The sequence below is a fragment of the Corvus hawaiiensis genome, chromosome 2, assembly GCF_020740725.1.
Source record: "Corvus hawaiiensis isolate bCorHaw1 chromosome 2, bCorHaw1.pri.cur, whole genome shotgun sequence".
NCBI lineage: Eukaryota > Metazoa > Chordata > Aves > Passeriformes > Corvidae > Corvus > Corvus hawaiiensis.
In genome coordinates, this window is record NC_063214.1 from 69,558,222 (window position 1) to 69,580,881 (window position 22,660).

Below are 22,660 nucleotides of genomic sequence, written 5' to 3' on the forward strand. Positions count from 1 at the left end.
TGCTAGTACACATAGGAGCTGAATAGTCTCGAGAACTGGGTCCATGGGAATCTCATGAGATTTAATAAGACCAAGCGCAAGGGGCTGCACCTGCACTGGGGCAAGCCCTGGTATCAATCCAGGCTGAGGGATGAATGGATAGAGAGCAGCCTTGCTGAGATGGTCTTGGTGATGCTGGTGGATGAGAGGCTGGACACAACCCGATAATGTGCACTTGCAGCGCAGAAAGCCATTAAATGTGTCCTGAGCTGCATCAAAACAGTTGTGACCAGCAGGATGAGGGAGGGGATTCTACCCCTCGACTCTGCTCTGGTGAGACCCCACCTGGAGCACTGCATAAGAACAGCTTTCATTTACAAAGATTCTGGGGAAAAAATGGCAAGATTTCGAATTTTTCCACATGACATTTTAATTTCCTTTTTGACAGATAGCATTGTGCATATATATATATATACATACTCACATATATGCTTCATAAGTATTATTTCTTTTTAAAAGTTGCGGGGACATTAGCTGATACTCTGTGTGCCTACTAATAGTAAAGCTCTGAATTCTGAAAGAAATAAAATCTCACTTTCAATGAATGATGTATGGTTCACAGCATGGGAAGGACATAAACCTGTTAGAGTGAGTCCAGGGCCACCAAGATGATTAGAGGGGTAGAGCACCTCTCCCATTAGGAAAGATTGAGAGAATTTGGCTTTTTCAGCCTGGAAAGGAGAAGACTTAGGGGTGACTTGATTACTGCCTTCCAGTACCTGCAGGAGCCTACAATAAAGGTGGAGAGGGACTTTTTATATTGTCATGTAGTGATTGGACAAGGGGGAATGGCTTCCAAGTGAAAGAGAGTAGTTTTAAATTAGATATTAGGAAGAAATTTGTTACTGTGAAGGTGGTGAAGAATTGGAACAGGTTGCCCAGAGAAGCTGTGGATGCCTCATCCCAAGAGGTGTTTAAGGCCAAGCTAGATGGAGCTCTGAAAAACCTGGTCTAGTGAAAGGTGTCCCTGCCCACAGTAGGGGGACTGGAACAAGATGATCTTTACAGTCCTTCCAACCCTATGACTCATTGTTTTTAAAAGTGATTAGTTGCTCTGTCGGGGACATTAGCTGATGCTCTGTGTGCCTACTAATAGTAAAGCTCTACAGATAGCTCCATACTGATAGCTGCTCCACAGGTCTTCTTGCAGGAGTTAAACTTTCACTGTATGCATACAGAAGGCTCCATGATTTCATAAATTTTAAGGCTTGCAGAACATATTCTAAGGAATATCCATGCATGCACTTGAAATAATCAGAAAAATTTTGACCGTAAAATCAAGACTGGCATCTTTTCTGAATAAAACACAGCAAAGGAGCAAACTGTGGAACAGATCAACTGTTTTGGACTACCACTGGTAGTGATTATCTTTGCTGAATACCATGGCAATTTTTTTTGAGAACAACTATGTATTAATGACTACTACTACTAATAATATCCCCAAATAAGCTAAATAGAGAGACAGATGGAATTTTGATAAGAATTTATTAACTCTGAAACAAGAAAGTGTTTTTTATTCTTTACTCAAACATAGCTTTCTTTAATATTAATTATTTATATAACATATAGCTATAAGAGACACCAATAGTCTACACTAAGTGATGTTTTCTCTTTACCTTGAGAGCCATGCCTTTTGAGTTTACATTCTTAACTTTCTTTGTCTTCTTTTAAGTCTTTTATTGTCTCTCTGAAACTTAATCATAAATACAGTAAATGCCTCTATCTCTTGTACTGTACAAACTGCAACACAGTGATACATCTCATTATATCTCTTATGTTGCCACAATGTTTTTAGGAATGGTACACAAATCCGACATCATCATTTCCACCAAACACACAATGTTTACCAGAGCTTTAGTTTTCTTCAGAAACTGCAAGTAATGCACATATCTCAGTTGACAGATTTGATAACAAAGTCAATATTCCAAAACACTTTTTCAATGTGTTTGTGTTCTTGTGCAACTTCTGAAGATACCTGATACTGCAGCCACTATTTTGAACTCCATACTGTTTTGAACCAGTAGAAAGATGAAAAAAAAAAAAAAAGAGACACATGAATCTTAGTAATTTATCAGTATTTGGGAATAGGCATAACAGGCAAAAAATCACAGTGAAGAAGATTAGAGCTGATGAAGATCCATATGATCCAAATATAAATCAGAGCTCAGTGTTCTTCTCCAGAAGAAAACCCACATATTCAGACAGAGCACACATATTTGATTGTAGAAAGACAACACAATCAACTGTGATACTAAATTTGTGGACTTAATTATTTAATTTGTTCACTGAATCTCCACAAGAAAAAGAGGAAAATAGCTTCCAGGAGAAGAAAAATTTCAGTTTTATCATCTTTGAACTACCAGCAGAAATGTCAGAAACACAGACACAAGGTTTGATGAAAGTATAGAGATAGATCTGTGAAGTCACTAGAGTAAGTGACTGCTTAAGTATCTAGATTTTTTAAAGTCCATTTGTCATCCTTTTCTTTTATTCTAGAACTTGTTTGTATAAAATGATGCAATAGAGCATCATTATTAATTGATCTTCACAACCCATTCCTTTATAGAGCCTGGTTTGTTCTAATTCTTGTCTGTGATTTTCAGTCCCTTTTTTGATGGTGAGCTGTCACATCTTCCTGACCCAAGTAATTCTTACATGTTATTTTCTCATCTACCTGAATTTTTTTTCTTTATTTTCATATTCTGTATCATTTATCTTCTCCCTCATTTTCATTTTTTTTTAATAATTCAATTTGAAACAGGAATCATTCCCCTAAACATCGATGTCAGAACCAGTTTTTTATTCAGGTTTAAAGCTGACCTATAAAAACATTGCACCCTTCTGGACCACATGATCTAAACCAGACAGGTCACTCAAGGTGTCTCAGAGATTAGCTGGCTGAACAATTCTTTTTACTTTCTTAAGACACCTCATCCTTGTTTCTTTTACCCTTCAAAGTCCATTTCAGTTACTGCACCTACTTCCAGTCCATAAAGTAATGGCATTAGTATTCTGGTTTAATACAGTAATAAAATATCTCTAGTTGGAAAGGACCCTTAAGGCTCTTAAAACAAAAATAAACCATGTGATTAAGTGCATGATCCAGATGCTCCCTGAACTCTTACCACTTCCCTGGGAAGCCTGTTGGAGTGACTTACCACCCTCCTTTTTCTAATATCCAATCTGAACTTCCCCTGACTTCATTCCATTTCCTTGAGCCCTGTCACTGGTCACCAGAGAAATGAGATCAGCACCTCCCCCTCTGCTGCTCCCCTCAAGGAAGCTGTAGACTGTGATGAGGTCATCCCTCAGCCTACTTTTCTGTAGGATGAACAAGACAAGTGACCGCAGTTGCTCTCCTTGTACATTTTTCCTTCAAAACCTTTCACCGCCTTGGATGCCCTCCTCTGGACACACTCCAACAGTCTGATGTCCTTATATTGTGGCTCCCAAAACTGCACACAATACTCTCAGTGAGGCCATACCAGCACAGAGCAGAGAGGGACAATCAACCCTCGATGGGCTGGTGATGTTGTGCCTGGTGCACCCCAGGGCATGGTTGGCCCTTTGCTGCCAGGGCACTGCTGACTCATACTCAACTTGCCAGCAACCCAAACCCCCAAACCAAGATTATCCATCAAGGTTAATATTAAAAGCTTATCTCAATTGCCTTGCTGCTTTCCCTCTGACAGCAGGAATTTTTGCTGTTTTTGTTGTTCTGTCCCAATTGCTGTTGTTCTGTCCCAACCATATTACTTGAATGAATTGTTTTTAAACTCATGGACAGTGGGTTGTACTAAACAACACAGCTCAGATGTAGTGTTTGTGGGAAGTCCCCCAACACTTACAGATATCTGGGAATAACGTAGCACTGTCATACTGCTTTTACTCTGCATTTCCACGTACATCTGTTACTGACTAGTGCCAGAAAACAAGTCTTCAGACTATATAATGTGCATTTTTCTTCTTTCACTCCCTGCTTCTAGGCTTTCCTTCCTTCTCTGTCTGGTTGTCCTTTCTCTTCTGCCTGGTTCTTTATTCTTTCATCTTGCCTTTCAGCTAAACTTTCTCCATTAACTTTTCCTCATTTTACTAATACTATTTTTTCAACTTTGTCTCTCTATAGTAGCACTCAAAATGCAGTGAAAAAGTTGTTACCACTCCTTAGAGAACTGAAACAGACAAAGCTAATTGCATTTTGTTGAAGGTGTTTCATTAAATTTATCTTCACTTTTCATTCAAATACTTGTAGAAAGAGTTGCATAACCTTACTTACTTACTTTGTTTTATGTGTTATTGGTAATTTCCCAATAGTTCTGTACTACCTCTTCTGCCATGGTAAGAGCCCCCCGTAATCCTTATCTTGAGTATTGGAAAGAAAAAAGTCTATGGTTCTTTGATATTAAGAGAAAACAGAAAATAAAAACTTGGATTTCTCCTTATACACTCAACTATATTTGACTATACTATAACAACCACCAAAGTAATTTCTTGGTTTCTCAACAAGTGCAATGGAAGTCAGAATTGTAACCCAAGGATGTAACTCTCCTTGTACATCTTCTTTGCATTTGCTGTTTTTACTGAATTTTCTGTTTTATTGAATCCAGTCTCTGTTATATGGGAGTGTTTTGTTTTAATTGGAAAGGGGTAGGTAAATTCTATCCTTATTTCACATTTGTTCTTTTTTTGTTTCCCTTCAGCATTGAGTTCTATACTGTTTTGTGCAGCATTACTAATCAAAATGTCTTAAACTACAGTCTGAGTTTAGAGATGCCTCTAACATTTATGCAGTCCTAGATGGAAGTTTTAATGAACCCTCCAGTGCAAATATTAAAGGTCTATCTATCATTTGCAGCGACTTTAGCTCTTTTCTTTGCAGCATTTTTGATGTTTCTTCAGCAGCTGTAGAATATAGCATTTCAAGTACAGTATCTAAAACCAGTATAATTCATCTAAGTTGCCTTCACTCAAAAAAACCAAATCATTTATGGCAAACACATATTCTTAATTTTATGTTGACCCATGGGATTATTGCTTGATTAACAATTTTCATTTACCTTGGAAACACTTGGTGTTCCATGGTTACCTTGGTGATCATATCACTATAGGTCTGGATAATATTTACTTCCCAGTATTTTTCTGGTTTAGATGACTCTTTCTACCTGCAGTCCAGATTTCTAGATACAACTGTATTTGGCTGATTGTGAACTGGATAGAAGGAAGTGTCAATTACAGTGGGTTGGTTTTACTCCTTTGTTTGTTTTGTAGCAGCAATGCCCAAGTTCATCTTATTCCAGCCACTGTAAAACTACAATATGTGTCTTGTCTGAAAAAGCTTATATTCTAAATGGCAGGTACAGAAAATGAGAAAAAAATATATAGCATGCTTCTCCAGAATGAGCGGAGAAACTACAAACTCCACATTCATAATAAATTAGGATGGATTGCTAATCGTGCAACAGCTTAAATTAAGGGAAGGGAAATTATTATTTTAGCATTCTTTCTCTTTTTAAGGTATTTACATTTTTATATTTAATTGTTACTTATACATGTTATAGCAATACAACAAAAAAAAAGAGGTTTGCTAAATTTTTGAAATTTATTTAAATGTCAGTCACTTTTCCCACTGAAATACCTACTAAAAGGTCTTCCTACTTTCTTAGAACCCTTTCTGGTTCATCACTACAATACTTGGTTGGTTTGTACCTCCTTTTACTATTCCTCCATGCAAAATATTATGCCTGTTTAATGGATTATTAGATCAGACAAATGTAATTTTCAGGTGCTAACAAAAAGTTTAAACACATTATAACTTTAAAGCTGCTTGAGACAACCAAACAACGAAAAGCTGTTGTAATACTTTGTAATTTGAGTTTCTTCCCCCCCTTTTTTTTTCTTGTGAGGAATAAAAATGTGGGAAAAAAATTTTAAAAAAATTTTAAAAAGAAAAAAAAAACTTATAAAATGGAAACCCCTCAACACTAATGACAAAAATTAACTTGGGAGCATTTGGGCTAGGATCAGAGCTTACCTGACATTCTTTCTACAAAAGTATCAGGCTTTAGAAATCTTATGGCACAGCAATAGCTTCTCCTCTAGAGAAAAAGTTATCTAAACAGATCATCAAATAGCATAATAAAGACTAGTAAAGCAGGAACAAAGAGCAAGCAGTATCAGGAATGAAGCTAGAAATTGTACAGATACTATTTGGGAGATATTTCAGAGATGCACAAGAACCAAAGGCAGTGTAACTATTTTTGGTGTCCTTAACTTCATTTGATGCAATATACAGGAATTTCTTAACTGAGGTTTTACTTTCATAGATTTAGATACATTAAGACTACATAAAATATTTTTCTATGCTTGGTTTTCACACTATCGTTTTGTTTTAATTTGTTCTAAATCAGAGAAAAATGAAGAAAAATACAATTTTCATACTTGTTATTGAAGAATCAGAAAACCAGAGGAAGACTTTCTACAAAGTTATTTTTATTGTACTCGATTGTAGTATATTAAAACTATTGCATTTTACAACATTATTCTGTTAAAAAGTAGAGAAAATACATGAGGATCATTATTTTTTAGCAATAATTTTGAGTATTTTGTATTTCTTAATTTGTTACATATTCAGTATACACTATGGCTTGTAATATGTTTTAAGTGGATTTTAAAAAAGTATTCATTTTATCTAGGTTCAGATTTTATAAACATATACAGAGGATATTTTACCGAGCTCCTACCTATAATTTAAAAACTCCACAAATACTGCATGTCATTGTACTCTGCAAGCAGGCTTTTTTAGATGTTCTCAGGAATGCAAAGTATATATTACCTGGCCTAAACTGCAAAAAACCTTAATTAGAGGAGACACTTCACTGCATCTGCTTCTGACAGGTCTCGGTGTGAAAAAAAGGACCTGTGAAGTATGTTGGCAAACTTGGCTCCAGTGACCATGAGACAAGAAAATTTTAGACACTGGATCCTCAGAGAAGTTAGTAGAATGAACAGCAAATTACAAGCCTGGACTTCAGAAGTGCCTCTTGATGAAATTCAAATGCACAACAGGAGTGCATGGAAAATGAAAGCAGAGATGAATGACATGGGCGATGTATAGAAACATTGTCCCAGCATACAAAAATACAAAGGGCAGGTACAGATGAAGTCAGCAAGGGATTTGATAGTAAAGAAGGGTGTCTGTAAATACCTTGGAAGCAAGTGCAAAATTTTTGAAAGATTTTGTGCACTGCTCTAAAAAGCTTTATTTGGCTTGGCTTGCTTTCTGGTTTTTTTTAGCATGATCTGTTTTGAGGATAAGTTTAAGGTGTAATACTGGAGGAAGCTCTACAATGTCACTGAAAGGCCGCTCTGTCCCATCTGTAATCATGGTAATTGGAGGAGGTTTCTAAAAACTGAGAAAGTCAATTTCTATGTCCATCCTCAAGAAGAAAGATGTAGGCACCTATAGACTGGTTTATCTTACCAAGATTATGGACCAAATTTGCCAGGAACACACATGCTGGATCACTAAAAACAGTGAGGATAATAAAAACTGGAGCAGGCTAACAGGAGAGGAACCTCCACAAGAGATGATTGTTAAAAACTAACTGGGTATGACCTCAATGGTCTAATCTAACTGTGCAGTTGACCCTGCTTTGAGCAGGGAGAGTTGGATCTGTAATTTCTAGGATTGTAATGGCCACAGTAAAATAAGCAGCTTCCTGTGCTTTTCCAGCCACACCTGTCTAAAACAACGTAGAATAAACACTATTAAAAAAACTTTTCCAGTTATTTGAGATTTGGACTTTTGACTGCAGACCACAGAGAAGTCGAAAATTAAATGTAAAGGTGTCTGAAGGTTTAATAAAAATCTAAATAAGATTATGGCTATTATTTAATTGTCAATTTCTATTAGAGCATTTTTCCAGCTCAGGAAGGATTTATATATACTGTAGAATTGAAATGACAAATGTGAAATTAAATTTACTACTAAAAGGTGCGCATCCAAATACGAACAGCTGTATTAAAACTCGTAGGGGAGCTGAACTAAACTAATTAAAAAAACCCATGATTTAAATATTTTAATGAAGGTTCTGTCTGGTTTTACTAGCATTTGGACAATAACTTTGGCTTTGCAGTCTCGTATATTGCACCTTTTTTCTCTTACTTACTGTTGTGGGAGTTGGAATATAGACTGTCCAGCTTCTTTGTTTAACAGGAATAGTCTCTGTTTCCATATTCACTTAGGGCAAAAGGAACTTTGTAAGGTGCAAGTTGCCAAGATGACCTTATAGTATTCCCCTGCACCAGGAAGTCAATTTATGAGTTCAGAAATGCACTGGCTGTTTTTCTGACTTCCTGCTGCAGAACCATAGTCCTGCTCTGAATTTAGTATCTCAGCAGAGAAATCAGGACACAAGCAGGGAATAGATTACCCTTGGTCTGCAGCCTTATGCATCTGCAAAAATACTTGCTCACCTAGAAATTCTGAATTATTCTCTGTATTTTAATCCAAACTCTAGGATCAGATTTTTATTTGCATGCATTAAATGAAAGACTACTGTTGAGACCAAAATCTCAAGGAAGAATAACTATTTTAAACTCTAATTGTTATCTAAAACTAAGTATAGTTTCATAAATACTGGCTGCTTTAATACCAGACAATCTTACAGAATTTTAGAAATTATAATGCAATTTTAAGTTTTAGACTAATAATTATCATTAAAATTAAATATGGTATTTTTCAGTTCATTGAAAGGCACAGGTCATGGGAAGAGAAGAATGTGTTCAGTATTTTACTATAAGTTTCTGAGAGACTGTACAACAGACTTATCAGAGGATCAGGATCTTAAGCTAGAAATGGTGCTGTGTTCAGTGTAGCTATACAGCATCCCATTTCAGAAACTTCCATTCTCTTCACATAAGAACAGCATCACAGCAGGGAGAATTGTCACACTCACCATCAGTTTGCTAGTTGAGTGCTACTTGAACTTTTGAAATCTCTACAAAAAAACCTCACCTTCAAAGCCCCAACCTTCAAATCCACTTTTTTGAGCCACTTACACTCATGTTTAAAGCCAAGAGGGAAGAAGATTAAGGGGCAACAAGAGACACTGTTCTAAGAAATACGCATACCCAAAACAATTTACTTTTGTAATTTCAATATTTCATGCTTATCTCCTACCTGTGTGCAGGTATCTTGCGATCCCCAGCAATGAGGATAACATCACAGAGCTGCTGCTGCTTCAAGTAGCTCTCCATCTTCCTGAAGGTTTGCTCTGCATGGTGAACAGCCTGGTAGAATTCCTCAGAGCTGCACGAATCCATGTCACAATGGGGTGGCAAGGGGTGGCTGGCTCCTGACAGTCTGTAAAGCACAAGAGAAACTCCATGTTGATAAGATGTGACCATGTGTTGACCTCATCACAGCTTCTAGAACCTGATACAAGTAAATGAATGCATCCTTTCCCTGTTTTCATCACTAGAAATGAAAGGTATAAAAATCTTACTACATTGGGAGAGAAATGGAAAAGTCAATCCTGTATTTCCATTGATTCTGAGTGCCTACTCTAGTTCACTTCCTCAAATTCACATTCATTTTATACCACCCAGGAAAGAAAAATAAAATTCTAATTGTCTTAATTTGTAATCAATTGTGATTATTTCCACAATGAAAAACTACAAACCTACTTTTTAACCAGAAGACATACTAATACAAAGTGAATTTAGCCTGCAAAGACAATGACATCTATATTTAAAAGAAAAATAGAAAGAAACGGGAGAAAAATGTAATTTTTTTTCATTATATAGGCATCTATTCCTAGCCCAAAGTTACACAGTTCAGTGTTGCAGTGGAAAATAAGACAAAGTGTCAGGACAGCCTGACTAGCCTGCCACTAGTCCTTGAGGAAACTAGGAAACTATGCTAGAGTTTCCAAATAGTTCTCAACACAGATGACACCCTCTTCTTTTACAAATATGTAATGAGATGGATTCAAATGAAAGTCTTAAGATTATATATGACTTGTAGTGCTGAAAATTATGGATTTCACAGATGAGGCTGATTTTTTTCTTCAACTAGATACATACAAAACAGTTTACATAATCAATAAAAGAGCAATAGAAGACCTATTTTAGTCCAGCATATGAAACAATATTATAAATTAATTCAAACCAATCTCATTTTATATAGATTCTATTGAAATATAACTATTAAGGAGCGCATAAGAAATGTTGCTTATTTACAGTAATAATACAAGGTTTTTTTCAATCCATACAAAACTCAAGGTTTGGATTCAGTAGGTACTACATTCAAAAAATGGTATTGAAAGACCTGTAAGAAAATGCAGTCTGCATTGCCAGTGCTGGGAAAAAAATTGACAAGTGCATAAACATAATAATTCTTAAAAATCAGAATGAAATGTAGTTTTAAAATAAAAATAATAAAAAAAACAAAAAACCCAACAAAAACCAACAAAAAAACAACAACAACAAAACAACAAAAAACCAACCAACCAAAAAAAACCCAAAAACCAAAACCAAACAAAAAAATTTTGAGACATGTTAGCAATTTACTTTTGAATTATGTTTTGTCTGGAAGTGTTCCACATAGTCTCCTACAGTCACTGTACAGGGCTCAACAGGTATAAGGAGGAAGAGCTGGTCCATCTTTCTGTCACAGTAATCACTAGGCTTCACAGCACTCCTTTAAAGTAGCTGGAATCCTGCATAATTGAAGGTGGCATACAGATAATTTAACAGGGAACCAACACAGCTACTTCTGTATCTCACTGCCCCACCACCTATTCTGTGCCATGTACAGGTACTAACTTAAGAGAGTAAGTAAAGTGAAGTTACTTAATTTTAAATTATAACTCAAACTTATTTTAAAATAAGCAAACTCACTTTTGTAACATTAAGTTGGATAATGAAAAATTATCATTTGGTTTAAATTAATTGATATTTTTATTTTCATGCTGCAAAGGTTACAATTTGCATGAGCCTGTCTATAGGAAACTGAACTGGCAAAATGGTATTAAACATGATTCCTCACCAGAAACAGTTATAAAGTGGTGATTTAGAAAGAAACATTTGTTTAATTCTGTTATAGCTAATCTTGTTATATTGTCAAGTACTTTATGCCAGATATTTCCTCCTGGATAAAACAAACACATTCATTCTGTGAGTGACATAATTTGCTTATGTGTTTCTATCTAATCTGGACTCCAACCATGTTGATCAGAAATCCAAGTTTATTTCCACATCTTTGGTTGATTAACAGATGCTTTGCCATAAAACTAATGATAGAGCTAAGCTCATTAGAATGGGCAGTAGGCAGCTATTTCAGCTTTTCTTTTTTTTTTCCCATTTAACTTTGATTGCAGCCATACACAGATTTCTTTAGTTTTATTGCTGGAGAATTAGAATGTCAAGTAATTTACAAGAAATAAATTAATGCCTAATAAATGAGGTTGATAGGTTTAAACAGACCCATTTCTTCGTGTCCTCTGGGGAATTTAGAAGTGACAACAACAGCAATTCTGAGAGAGGAAAGTAACAGGAATGAGCAGATCTTAATGGGCTCATACTGTTTGTTATTTCAGAAGATAGGTCTAGGTCAGCTTACATTTGAACAGACAGGATACTAGTCCTGAATCTTTTTGGCAATTCAAAATGCTGTCTTTTCCAGGTCAGAAAAAATACCCCAATTAATTTATGCTTGTCCTGTGAAGTAAGATTGGACTGTAATAACCTTAGTCTATTTTGTTCTTGAATTGCTAGGTAGTGTTTGCCACTAATTTGGCTTTCTTTCCTGCTAGCCATTTATAAGCAACACTTTCTACCCTCTAACTCAGTATATCTGTGACTTAGCAAGTCAGCAACTGACTGCTCAAATGCAAGCCACCAAAGACACAGCATATTTTAAATATTATCATGAAAAATAGCAAGCAATAAGCTTAGTAGAAGACAGTAAGTTAATATTTTATTTATTTTCTAAGAAAGCCCAGATAAAAAGCCTGCTTCTCATCCTATTCAGGCTCTATCTCTGTCTCATTACAAATGCTCTGTCTGCATAATCAATGCTTTAAATTCAGATAGCAGCTTGTTAAAGTAGGAATTAGTTAAAGCAAACACCATTTATTACCAATTACCATTTTGTGAAAGGCATATATAGGTACTCAGGGCCAATTAGCAATATGAAAATCACATTTTATCTTTGCATATATTGGTCTTGTTTAGGTGCAAGCAAATGGAACCACAAATGGAGTGAAAGGCTTGTTGATTGCATTCAGCAGCAACTCCAACACAAATTTGACTGAATATGCCCTGAGTCTTTCAAAACCCTTTTTAGCATTTGTGTACCTCAAAATCCTGTAATCAGTGAACTGGACAGATTCCAGGTGGAATTTTTCCATAATCTTCCTCAGATGGCAAGTGCAGAGCCTGAACTCAGTGTGGAAATTTCAAACATTTGGGACTTGTCCAGACTAAAACACTTTATCTGTAAACAACTTAGTTAATGGTACAGAAATAAGGAAACCAAACCTTTCTCAAGATTACAGCAATTATACTGAAGGGTGATACTGCAGCATGAGAATATTAAATGGCTCTCAAAAATTACCAACATTGCAAATAACCAATAATCTTAAATGCTTTTCTATGAAATGGTAAGCCAGAGTGCATAGGGCATAATTGAAAAAAAAGAAAAAGGGGGAAAAAAATTTCAGTGCTAAGAATAGCATCCCAACCTTAAAAGAGAAATGATTTAAGAGCGCAAAGGTGTAGAGAAAAATCCAGTCTTTGAGCCATCCCAGATCTTAAAATAGTGTAAATAGAAAAAAACCCTTAGAGAATCTAAAACATCTGATGCCACAATGCTCCTCTTTTAATAGAAAAAACCCACTGGTTTGAACAAGAATAGAGAAATGAAAACCTTTAGTATACAGTAATGTCGGCGAGGAGTTAAAGAGAAAATGCCAGGGAAAAAGGGACTTCACACACAGATTTAGCTACCTGTATCTTTCTTGTTAAGTAAATAATAAAATCAGTAGGTAAACCATATCCTGAACAAAAGAATAAAAAAGAAGTATTTTGAAATAGAGAATTCATATGATTTGAAACTATACCACATTTCTCTGTGTAAACAGAGGCTTAGATTTAGAAATGTTTCATTCTGGAAATATTCATAGAAGTGCAGAAAAAACCAGATTCATATCACTGTGTATAGCAGAAAACTTTACAGAGTACTTAGGTATTTTAAATACTCAATTTGAATACATTTATTCTTCATGCCACTGAAGCCCTGGCTCCAAATAAAGAACACTTTAACCAGAAAATGTCATATAATTTCATCATTACTGGAATATTAAATCCTGCTGTATTTAACTTGTTTTTTCAGTTTTCACTTATGCAGTATTGATCATGCAAACTTATTCAAAACCTGTTCAATTTAATTTAGTGTATATTATCGGGTACATATCCAAAATACATACTCATATTCAGTTCTTTAGTGGAAAAAAACATTGCTTTGCTATTTATAACTTGCAAAACTAGAAGAAGTACTCCATAAGAGTGAAAAAAAATCTTCACACAATTCATTCTCTAAAAATTACTTATTGAATGCTTAGAAATCAATAGCCCGTGGAATTGCACCATCTAAGATGGACTGTCAGAAGTCATGGCTCTCATTAGCGATCACTTGCAAAAAGGCAAGAGGGAGTTTTATAAAGACTTTAAACAGTTTTCTTACTGCAACAGCAAGGCTAAAGTTCTGTTTGAGAACAAAAGCTATCCTTTTCACTCTGCTACCAGCAAACGTATCTGCAGCTACAGGCTCTGCCCAGTTTCAGCAGGTAGAACTGCCAGATAAAAAAAAAAAAAATCAGAATTTCAAATAGGACTTTTTAGTTTCACCAGTTTCACCCAGAGATGTATTGCTGATGTCTCAGAGATTCTTTTTCTCGGTAAAATAATAATAATAATAATAAAAAAATTAAAGAGTCCAATACACATTATAAACGTTCTACAGATAAATCTGTATAATGTATACTTTACAATGGTGTTTCCTCCTAAATGCAATTTGTGAATCAAGATACTTGTAATGTAACTCATTCTTTGGACACCATAAGGCATCATACAGTCATAGGACATCTGTATGCCCAGCAAAAATGCTCCATTGTTCTGTATTCCTGTACATCTTAAGAGCATTACCAGACACAAAATGCCAGCTACCAGTTTATTGTGTGATCTCAGACTAATTGTTTGAGGAGCTCTTCAGAAACACGGGAAGGACAGCGAGGAGGGACTACTGCACTACAGCAAACTGCTTCAATAGAGAAGAAATATTTGCCTTGTTCAGTGGCTGTATTGGGTTTGCGTGGCCAGGTTTTGTTAGTGGGGGTGGGGCACAGGGAGAGGGCTTCTGTGAGAAGCTGCCAGAAGCTTCCTCCATGTCCAGCAAAGCCAATGCCAGGCAGCTTTAAGATGGATATGCTTCTGGACAAGGCTGGGCAAATAAGAAACAGTAGTAAAACCTCTGTGATAATATATTTAAGAAGGAAAAAAGTTATTGCACATATGTAATTGCAGCCAGAGAAGAGCAGAGTGAGAACATGTGGAAGCAACAGCCTTGCAGACACTCCAGCCAGTGGAGAAGGAGAGGGAGAAGGTGTTCCAGGCACTGAAGCTGAGATTCCCCTGCAGCCGGTGGTGCAGCCCATGGAGAGGCAGCTGTGCCCCTGCAGCCCATGGAGGACCACAGGGATGCAGAGATCCACCTGCAGCCCATGGAGGAGCCCCACGCCAGAGCAGGTGGATGCCCGAGACGTGGCTGTGAACTTGTGGGAGCCCCGTGCTACACCAGGGCACTGGCAGGGACCTGCAGACCTGTGGAGAGAGTTCATGCTGGAGCAGATTTTCTTTGGTAAGACTTGTGACCCTCTGGGGGGCACATGCTGGAGTAGCCTATGCCTGAAGCACTGCAACTTGTGCAAGAGTGACCTGCTTGCAGCAGTTCATGAAGAACTGTTGCCTGTGGGATGGACTTATGTTGGAGAATTTCACGGAGAACTGTCTCCCAGGAAAGAGACCCCACGCTGGAGCAGGGGAGACTCCTCCCTGAGAAGTGTCAGGAACAACGTGTGATGCACTGACTGTAACCCCCATTTCCCATTCTCCCTGCACTGCTGCATGGGAGGAGGTAGAGCTTGGGAAGGAGTGAGGGGTGGGGGAAAAGTGCTTTTTAGATTTACTTTACTTCTCATTATCCTGCTCTGACTTTGTTAGTAATAATTTCAATTAATATCCCCAAGCAGAGCTTGTTTTGCCCTTGATGGTATTCAGTGAGTGATCTCTGCCAGTTTTTATCTCAACCCATGAACCCTTCACTATATTTTCTCTGCCCTGTCCAGTTGCAGAGGGGAGTGATAGCATGGCTTTGGTGGGTGTCTGATGTCCACCCAGGGTCAACCCACTACAGTATCTGACAGGAGAAAAAAGCAGAAGTATGATTAGAGAAGGAAGTCTTTGTTGGCAGCATGATTTTTCCAGGTTACTAATAAAATATACAAAGCTAGGCATCTGTTTTAGTTCAATTCAAAATACTCTCAGTTGGATTTTTTCTTATCTATGATCCTTCACCAGATAATGACCTAACCTAAGCTACAAGCACAGACCTCTCTTGTCAGTGGTGATAAACCAACACATAAAATTCCATAGCCTCCTGAAATACTTGGGTTTTTTAGATTTCAGTTGTTTTTAAAATGTCTTATTTTTGCCTTTATGTGTTGTAAAAATAAAATGTTAAATAAAATTAATTCAAATAATGATAAATTACTAAAAAATCTCATTATTCTAAAAGCAATTACTTACAGAATTCAGTAATATTGATGACAAATTTTTTAGCTTCCCTCAGTCTTCCCCTAGTTTTTTCCAGAATTTATTACTTTTATTGATGAAATGAGTTTGTTCCATGTCCTATGCCCTAGGAACCACTTAAACTGTTAGGATGTGTGGCTGGTTCTTTAAGTGTTCAATTGATCCTTTATCTCTTTGTACTTTCTCACCTTTTACCCTTTACAGTCTTCTAAACAGCTACCTCAAGATTCCTATCTCCTCTCCTCTTTCTCCACAGTCCAGTGTCCAGACTTAAAAATAGCACAAGCTTTTGCTCACCTCCACTAGTACTCCTACCAATATTGTGCTCTATTTTCTGTCAGTATTACTTTCAGCATCTCTCTCCAATACTTACAGCTCCCAGCAATTTAGATTCCAGGGAGGAACAACTAAATGGGCTCAGCAGTCCAACACTGCCTTGGCTGATATTCAAAAGATGGAATTTCCAAATAAAGATTGAGAGTGAGCAGCAGCAATCATCAACAGAGTCATTTCAAACTTTGAAAAATGAACTAAAATATCATAATATAATACTTGAAGAAAAATTAAATATATGTAAAATTTGAAGTTTGCTGCTTCTGTGGTTTTTAATTAAGTCAAATGTTGGGGGCTTTGGATGGTGGGGCTTTTTTTCTTCAACAGACAGAAAAATGCCACATTGTAATGCTTTTATTTGACAAGGTTAAAAAATTTCATTTTGATAATGTTTTACATTACAACTATAAACTGTCTTAAAAGACATACCAAAATATTTATCTCATAAGGAAAGCTTTTATCAACTTTATTCACTTATGAATTTTCACAAAGATGTTATACATAAAAGTATGCTGATGCAGAAGTTTCCAACTGAAAATGTACAGGTCTGTACTACTAATGGGGATGTTTACTTTCCAATTTATTTATTCTGAGAGGTAAAATGAAAGGCTGCCCAGACAGAAATGGTGCCATTACTGAGAAAATATCCATTTTATACAACCCTTCCAGTCAAAAAAGTTTTTAGCAACTGTTTTGCTCAAGTTATGCAAAAGTCCTCAAAGCATGCTTTTAGTAAAGAGTAAGTCTGTGGAACTGACTTCATTTAGTTTCACATATGATAATTGATTCAATTTGGTCTTTCAGTATTAGTTTTGTATTTTGGATGGGGTTTTTGTTTGTGTGTGTGTTTTTGTTTCATTTTAATTCAGAATTTCAGATCTCATTTTAACAGCTCTTGAGACATCTAATGTATAAGATGACTAGAGACATCACTCAAAAATCACCTTCACAGGCAAAAAAGAGTCAACTTGGTGAAATTAATTTAATTCACTAACAATCACAAGAGCAGGATAATGAGAAATAAACACGTATCTTAAAACACCTTCCCCAATGATTCCCTTTTTCTGGGCTCAACTTTCCTCAAAATTTCTCTACCTTCTCCCCCTCAGCAGCACAGGGAGATGGGGAATGGGGGTTGTAGTCAGTTCATTACACTTTGCCACTCCATCCTCCTCAGGGGGAGGACTCCTTACACTCTTGCCCTGCTCCAGCGTGGGTCCCTTCCACAGGGTGCAGTCCTTCAAGAGCTTTCAGTATGGATCCCCCATACTACCTACCAGGAAACCTGCTCCAGCGTGGGCTCCTCTCTCCATGGGTCCACAGGTCCTGCCAGGAGCCTGCTCCAGCACAGGCTTCCCACAGAGTCACAGCCTCCTTCAGTCATCCACCTGCTCCAGCCTGAGGTCCTCCATGGGCTGTAAGTGGATCTCTGCTCTACCATGGTCTCCCATGGGCTGCAGGGACACAGCTGCCTCAACATGGTCTGTACCACGGTCTGCAGGGGAATCAGCTCCAGCGCCTGGAGCACCTCCTCCCACTCCTGCACTGACCTTGGCATCTGCGGGGTTGTTTCTCTCACATGTTCTCACTTTTTATTTTTCCCTGAAAATCCAAAATCTCCAAATCATGACTAAAAAATGATAAATAAAAATAAAAATTAAACTGAAAGGAAAAGAATTTATTTTCCTGATAGCTGAGTTGCCTCATAGGATCTAAGACATTGAATACTTTGTTCTGTGTTCTTGTGTTCTTCACAACATTCACCAAACAAAGGAACATGTTTATTTTTTTAAATTCTTTTTCAAATCTACTCATTGTTTCTTACAGTGTCTTTGAAACATAACTAAGATCTCTTAGTGTTTCTTCTCATCATGTAAAAACACAACAATTTACTGTAGTGTAACACAGCCAAAAATTCTTTCATATCTAAAATCATTCTCATCCTTTCTGAAATTCATTTCAACACAAAGATGATCATTTTATAAACCCTATTTCAAGTTCCAAACACTTCTTAAAATCCAGAAAAAACTGTTGAAGGAAGGCTGATTTTTTAAGGCTCATTATACTGGTTGTGCCAGGCACCTGACAGCTAGAGTAATAATGGTACCACTACAAACCTCTGTCACAAGTTAGCAGCCATCACTTCCTTGACAAATTACACTTTCTGCTCCCCACCCCTTATCTTTGACCTATTCTGCCTCTAAATAGTCTTGCTATGCAACAGCAAAAGATGCTGGTTGAACTGCTCTCTCCCACACAGAGCTAATGCTACATGCACTGCTTTTTCAGCTGCCCAAATAGAGGCAGCAGTTTGTTCCAGGTGTTCCTGGAAAACCGATGATTAACTAAAATGAACAGAGGTCTCCTAGCTACACACAGTCATATTTTAATGACTTGGACACATACTGATATATTTTACACATTCACATTGCTAACAGAACTTTTTATCATATTAGATCTTGCTGTATGAATTTACTTTTTGTGCCACAGAGGATACAAAAAACAAAGAGTCTACAAAAGCCCTGCAAACAGATCCTAGGTGCCTGTAAACCTACACTATTGTGAAGTTACAGGTCTGTACTACTAATGGAGACATTTACTTTCCAATTTATGTATTCTGAGAGGTAAAATGAAAGATAGCCCAGACAGAAATGATGCCATTACCAAGAAAATATCCATTTTATATACCCCTTCAAGTCAAAAAAGTTTTTAGCAACTGTTTTGCTCATGCTATGCAAAATTCCCCAAAGCATGCTTTAAGTAAAATGCTAGTTTAGTAAAAAACAAGTTGCTTCCTGAAAGGAGGCAACCTGTTCTTCCTGAAAACACAATCCAGAAAAGACGTCACAGGAAACCTCAATTTTTAAAGACATACACTGTTGGAGAACAACCAAGAACAACAACCACCTTTCCTTAAGTTACTGGCAGCAGTATTTCTCTACTTCTAGCGCAAGAGTGAAGCGAGCCTGCTTCATTAGAGTACAACCCAGCTGCTCAGCTTTCCTTCCCTCTTTACTTTTATTATCATAGAAGTAGACAAAATTCCTACAGGAAGGAAACAACTTTCCTGAAAGGAAACAACTTTTCTTTAGATCAGGAGTAAGCTTCTTTTAGAAGTAAGTAAGGTTCTTTCTTCAGATAGGCCTTCTTTCTCCATTCTTCCCCAATCCATCAAAATCATTGCCCTCATTCACCACGTTCAATTAATGAAGATTTTGACTCTGAGTTGAAAAAAAATATGTATATAACTGTGCCACTGCAAAAATGAAATCCCTTATATTTGTGAGACCGCTTGCTTCTCATTAAAAAAAACCAATAAACCAACAAAAGTTGATTTATTGTCTTCCAAGCCTCTTATGCTCTTATGGCAAATAAATACATAAAACAGGAAAGTGTCCTGCATTCATCACAGGCATCAAGTATTCACAATGCATTCACAGTCTATTAATATTTTAATTACCCAGTTGGTAATGCAATGGGGATACACTACCTCCATTATGAAGACAGACTGACACCATAAAACTTTTTTAATACTCTGGTTAAGTATTTTCTAGGATTTTATGATTCCCCATTTCTACCAATCGAAAGTTGAATTAAAAGGATTATTAGGACTCAGAAATTCAAAACTTATTTTAAGTTAACCTCAACTTACCTACAGAAGTGGAAGTCCTCTCAGTGGGAGTTATCATCTGGGAAGTCTGAGACAAAGGGTAAAAACTGTACAGGAGGCTGCTATTACTGGCCTGTTAAATGCAAGGGGTTAGAGATGTATTTCCCTGTCTTCTTGAAGATTTAAAGTGCTCATGACGTCTATTCATTCCTCTGCCTGACAAGCAGCCACAAGCAGACAGATGCAGGAAGAAAACCAAGTGGTAGATGCCACAATGAAAATGAGAGAAATTCCTTTTCCTTTCTTAATAGCTCAAAAAATTCATGGCGATGTATTGCGTACCACTGTGCACTATCAGCTGAGCACTGCTAGCAAAAATACAGACTTCACGCTCTCTCAAAGCAGACTTTCAGTTTCCTTGATGCCCAGTTGTTAATACATCTTATTCCAGATGACAAACTGCACCAAGCCTTTGTGGTTTACTTAAGTGGTCAAACATAACATAACATAACATAACATAACATAACATAACATAAGTAGTTCTCCTATATCATTTAAGTATCACCACTCAGCATTTATGCATGTACTTCCAAACAGAATGAGATTTTTATAAACATACACACTAAAGATTGTACATTTGGAAACTGATGAAGCCAACACCACATACAGGAGAGTTTTCTAAGGTACTATGGAGGAAAACTCCCATAGCTTTCAGACAGCTCTGGCTATAATTCCATTAGCAGCTGTTATCAGTAGTGTATAGTTCTCCAAGAACTGCCATTTTAAAACTTCATAAAATCAGTACCATTGCCACTGACATAGCAGCTTTCTTCTATCCCATGCTACTCAGAATAATGCAGCTTCAGATTATAAAACAGCAGTGCTGGATTTACTAGTGAGACCCCTAAGATAGAGCTGCTTTTGCTTCCTTCTGTAACAGTGCCCTATTTTCTGAATGGATGGCCTGCATTATGCCTAAGAGAGATGCTTGTGTCATGTGTTAACTATCTTGTCATGACAAATGGCCATATCTATATGGATAAACCAAGTAAATTAGCTCATTCAGAGTGTGTGCACAAATACATACAAGGATGCAGATCGCTTTTTTATTAAGAGACATTTTCTTCCAGCATTTCATTTGTGATATAGGGACTTTATATAAATAGAAGTTATATATGTGAGTGATGGCAATGACATTCAAAAAAGGATAAACAAATATTTTATGAATATTGTGCTTAGTATACATTTCAATAAAATTTCATTGTGCTACTATATTATGTGCTGATATTCCACAGCATAGGTAGCATGTCAGAGCTTAAAACACATTATGACTGCAATGGAAATCACGTCAAGGACCGCTGGAAGCTGAATCTTTAAAATTCCCAGATTAAAATTCTAGTTCAGTTAAGTACTGCACTTGGTGAGGTGGGAGATCACAACACACATGCGTGCACATGCTGCCCTTCAGTAAACCGTATGAATGATTCAACCCATGCCCTGTTGCAAGACAAGCTTTTATGGAGCCTGCAGAGCATTCAGTGGAAAGCAGCATACAATCTCTTCCTGCTATTTGTTACAGATCTATCAAGTGTCATATATCTTTCGGTGACTCTCACAAATTTCACAGCATCTGTAAATCAGTGAGAAGGATATGTCTGAAATACAGAAATAAATTGTAGGTGATTTTGCTCTGATGTTTTGAAGTGTCAGTACATTTTTTTGCTAATTCTGAAAACAGCAATTAAAATTGACAATTTGGTGAATCCTGTCTAAGATTAATTTGATGGTTTCAGTTTCTATGCTGCAGGATCACTACAACACTGTGCATTTAACTCACAAGCAATTAAAGACTACGTATTTCATAATAGCTACCACTCATTAACCCAGCACAAACCCGAGCTGTGTTCTTCATCCTACGATCAATATGAAAAACATCTAATGAATTTTTCATACGCATGCATGGTAGCACAAACACCTAGCCATTAATAGTGCTTTTGTCTACCACAGTATTTTTAAAATTACTATCTAGAGAGGCTGAAATCAGGCAATAAGAGTGATATGCTAGACTGAATTAAATAAAAGGTAAGTACACACACATCCACGTTAAATACTGCCCTTAATTTGCAAACTTGTAGGTATGGAACCTCCAGTCAAAACCTCAATATTATGTGCAGAGAGAGCTACAGAACAGCCTGTAGCATAATTAATGCTTACCTCATAGAACTGAAAAAAACTCCCAACATTATTTTTCTCACGTTACTGCTTGTGATTGAAATTGGTTTTTTTATTATTATTTATACAAAGTGTGACACAAACATAAAAGGAAAACGTAGAATTTAGATTTTTTTTTTTCCATTAGGGGAAAGTTATTTTCTTGTACCCCTCCGCCTTTTGCTTAATTTTTCTTGAAAGATGAAGTATCTGAAATACTTTTATTTTCTCCTTCATAGATCAGTCTGTAAAACCCAAAGTAAGACCTTTCTCTGAAGGAGGAACCAAGAGCAGAGCATTAGTGCTCTGACCACAGAATTAACTGCAAATAGCACAAAGAAGCCAGACCTTTGTGATCAGCCATTTTGCGCTTTTTTTTCTCATATCTTTAAAGAGATACAGATTTGAGACAGCCTGCCTGCTACTCTGACACAGGTGGGGGTACTTCCAGAAACACACATGAAAAGAAAGCAAGATATAAAGAAAGGTATATCTTCTTTTCACCTGCCCTAAATTGGCTAGTTTATGAGGACTCTAAGTGTGATGGCTTTTATGGATCTCCATTTTGTGGTACTTAGCCTTTTGCATTAAACA

The 22,660-nt window shown here is 36.8% G+C and overlaps 1 protein-coding gene across 2 annotated transcripts in view; it reads right to left on the reverse strand.

Annotated features, from left to right (window-relative positions):
• KLHL1 (kelch like family member 1) overlaps positions 1-22,660 on the reverse strand; it is a 197,312-nt gene that overhangs the window by 128,071 nt on the left and 46,581 nt on the right. For both annotated transcript variants that reach the window (XM_048295548.1, XM_048295547.1), the window contains exon 2: positions 9,221-9,403. In XM_048295548.1, coding sequence (XP_048151505.1) covers positions 9,221-9,403 — 183 coding nt within the window. The remainder of the gene's footprint in view (positions 1-9,220; positions 9,404-22,660) is intronic.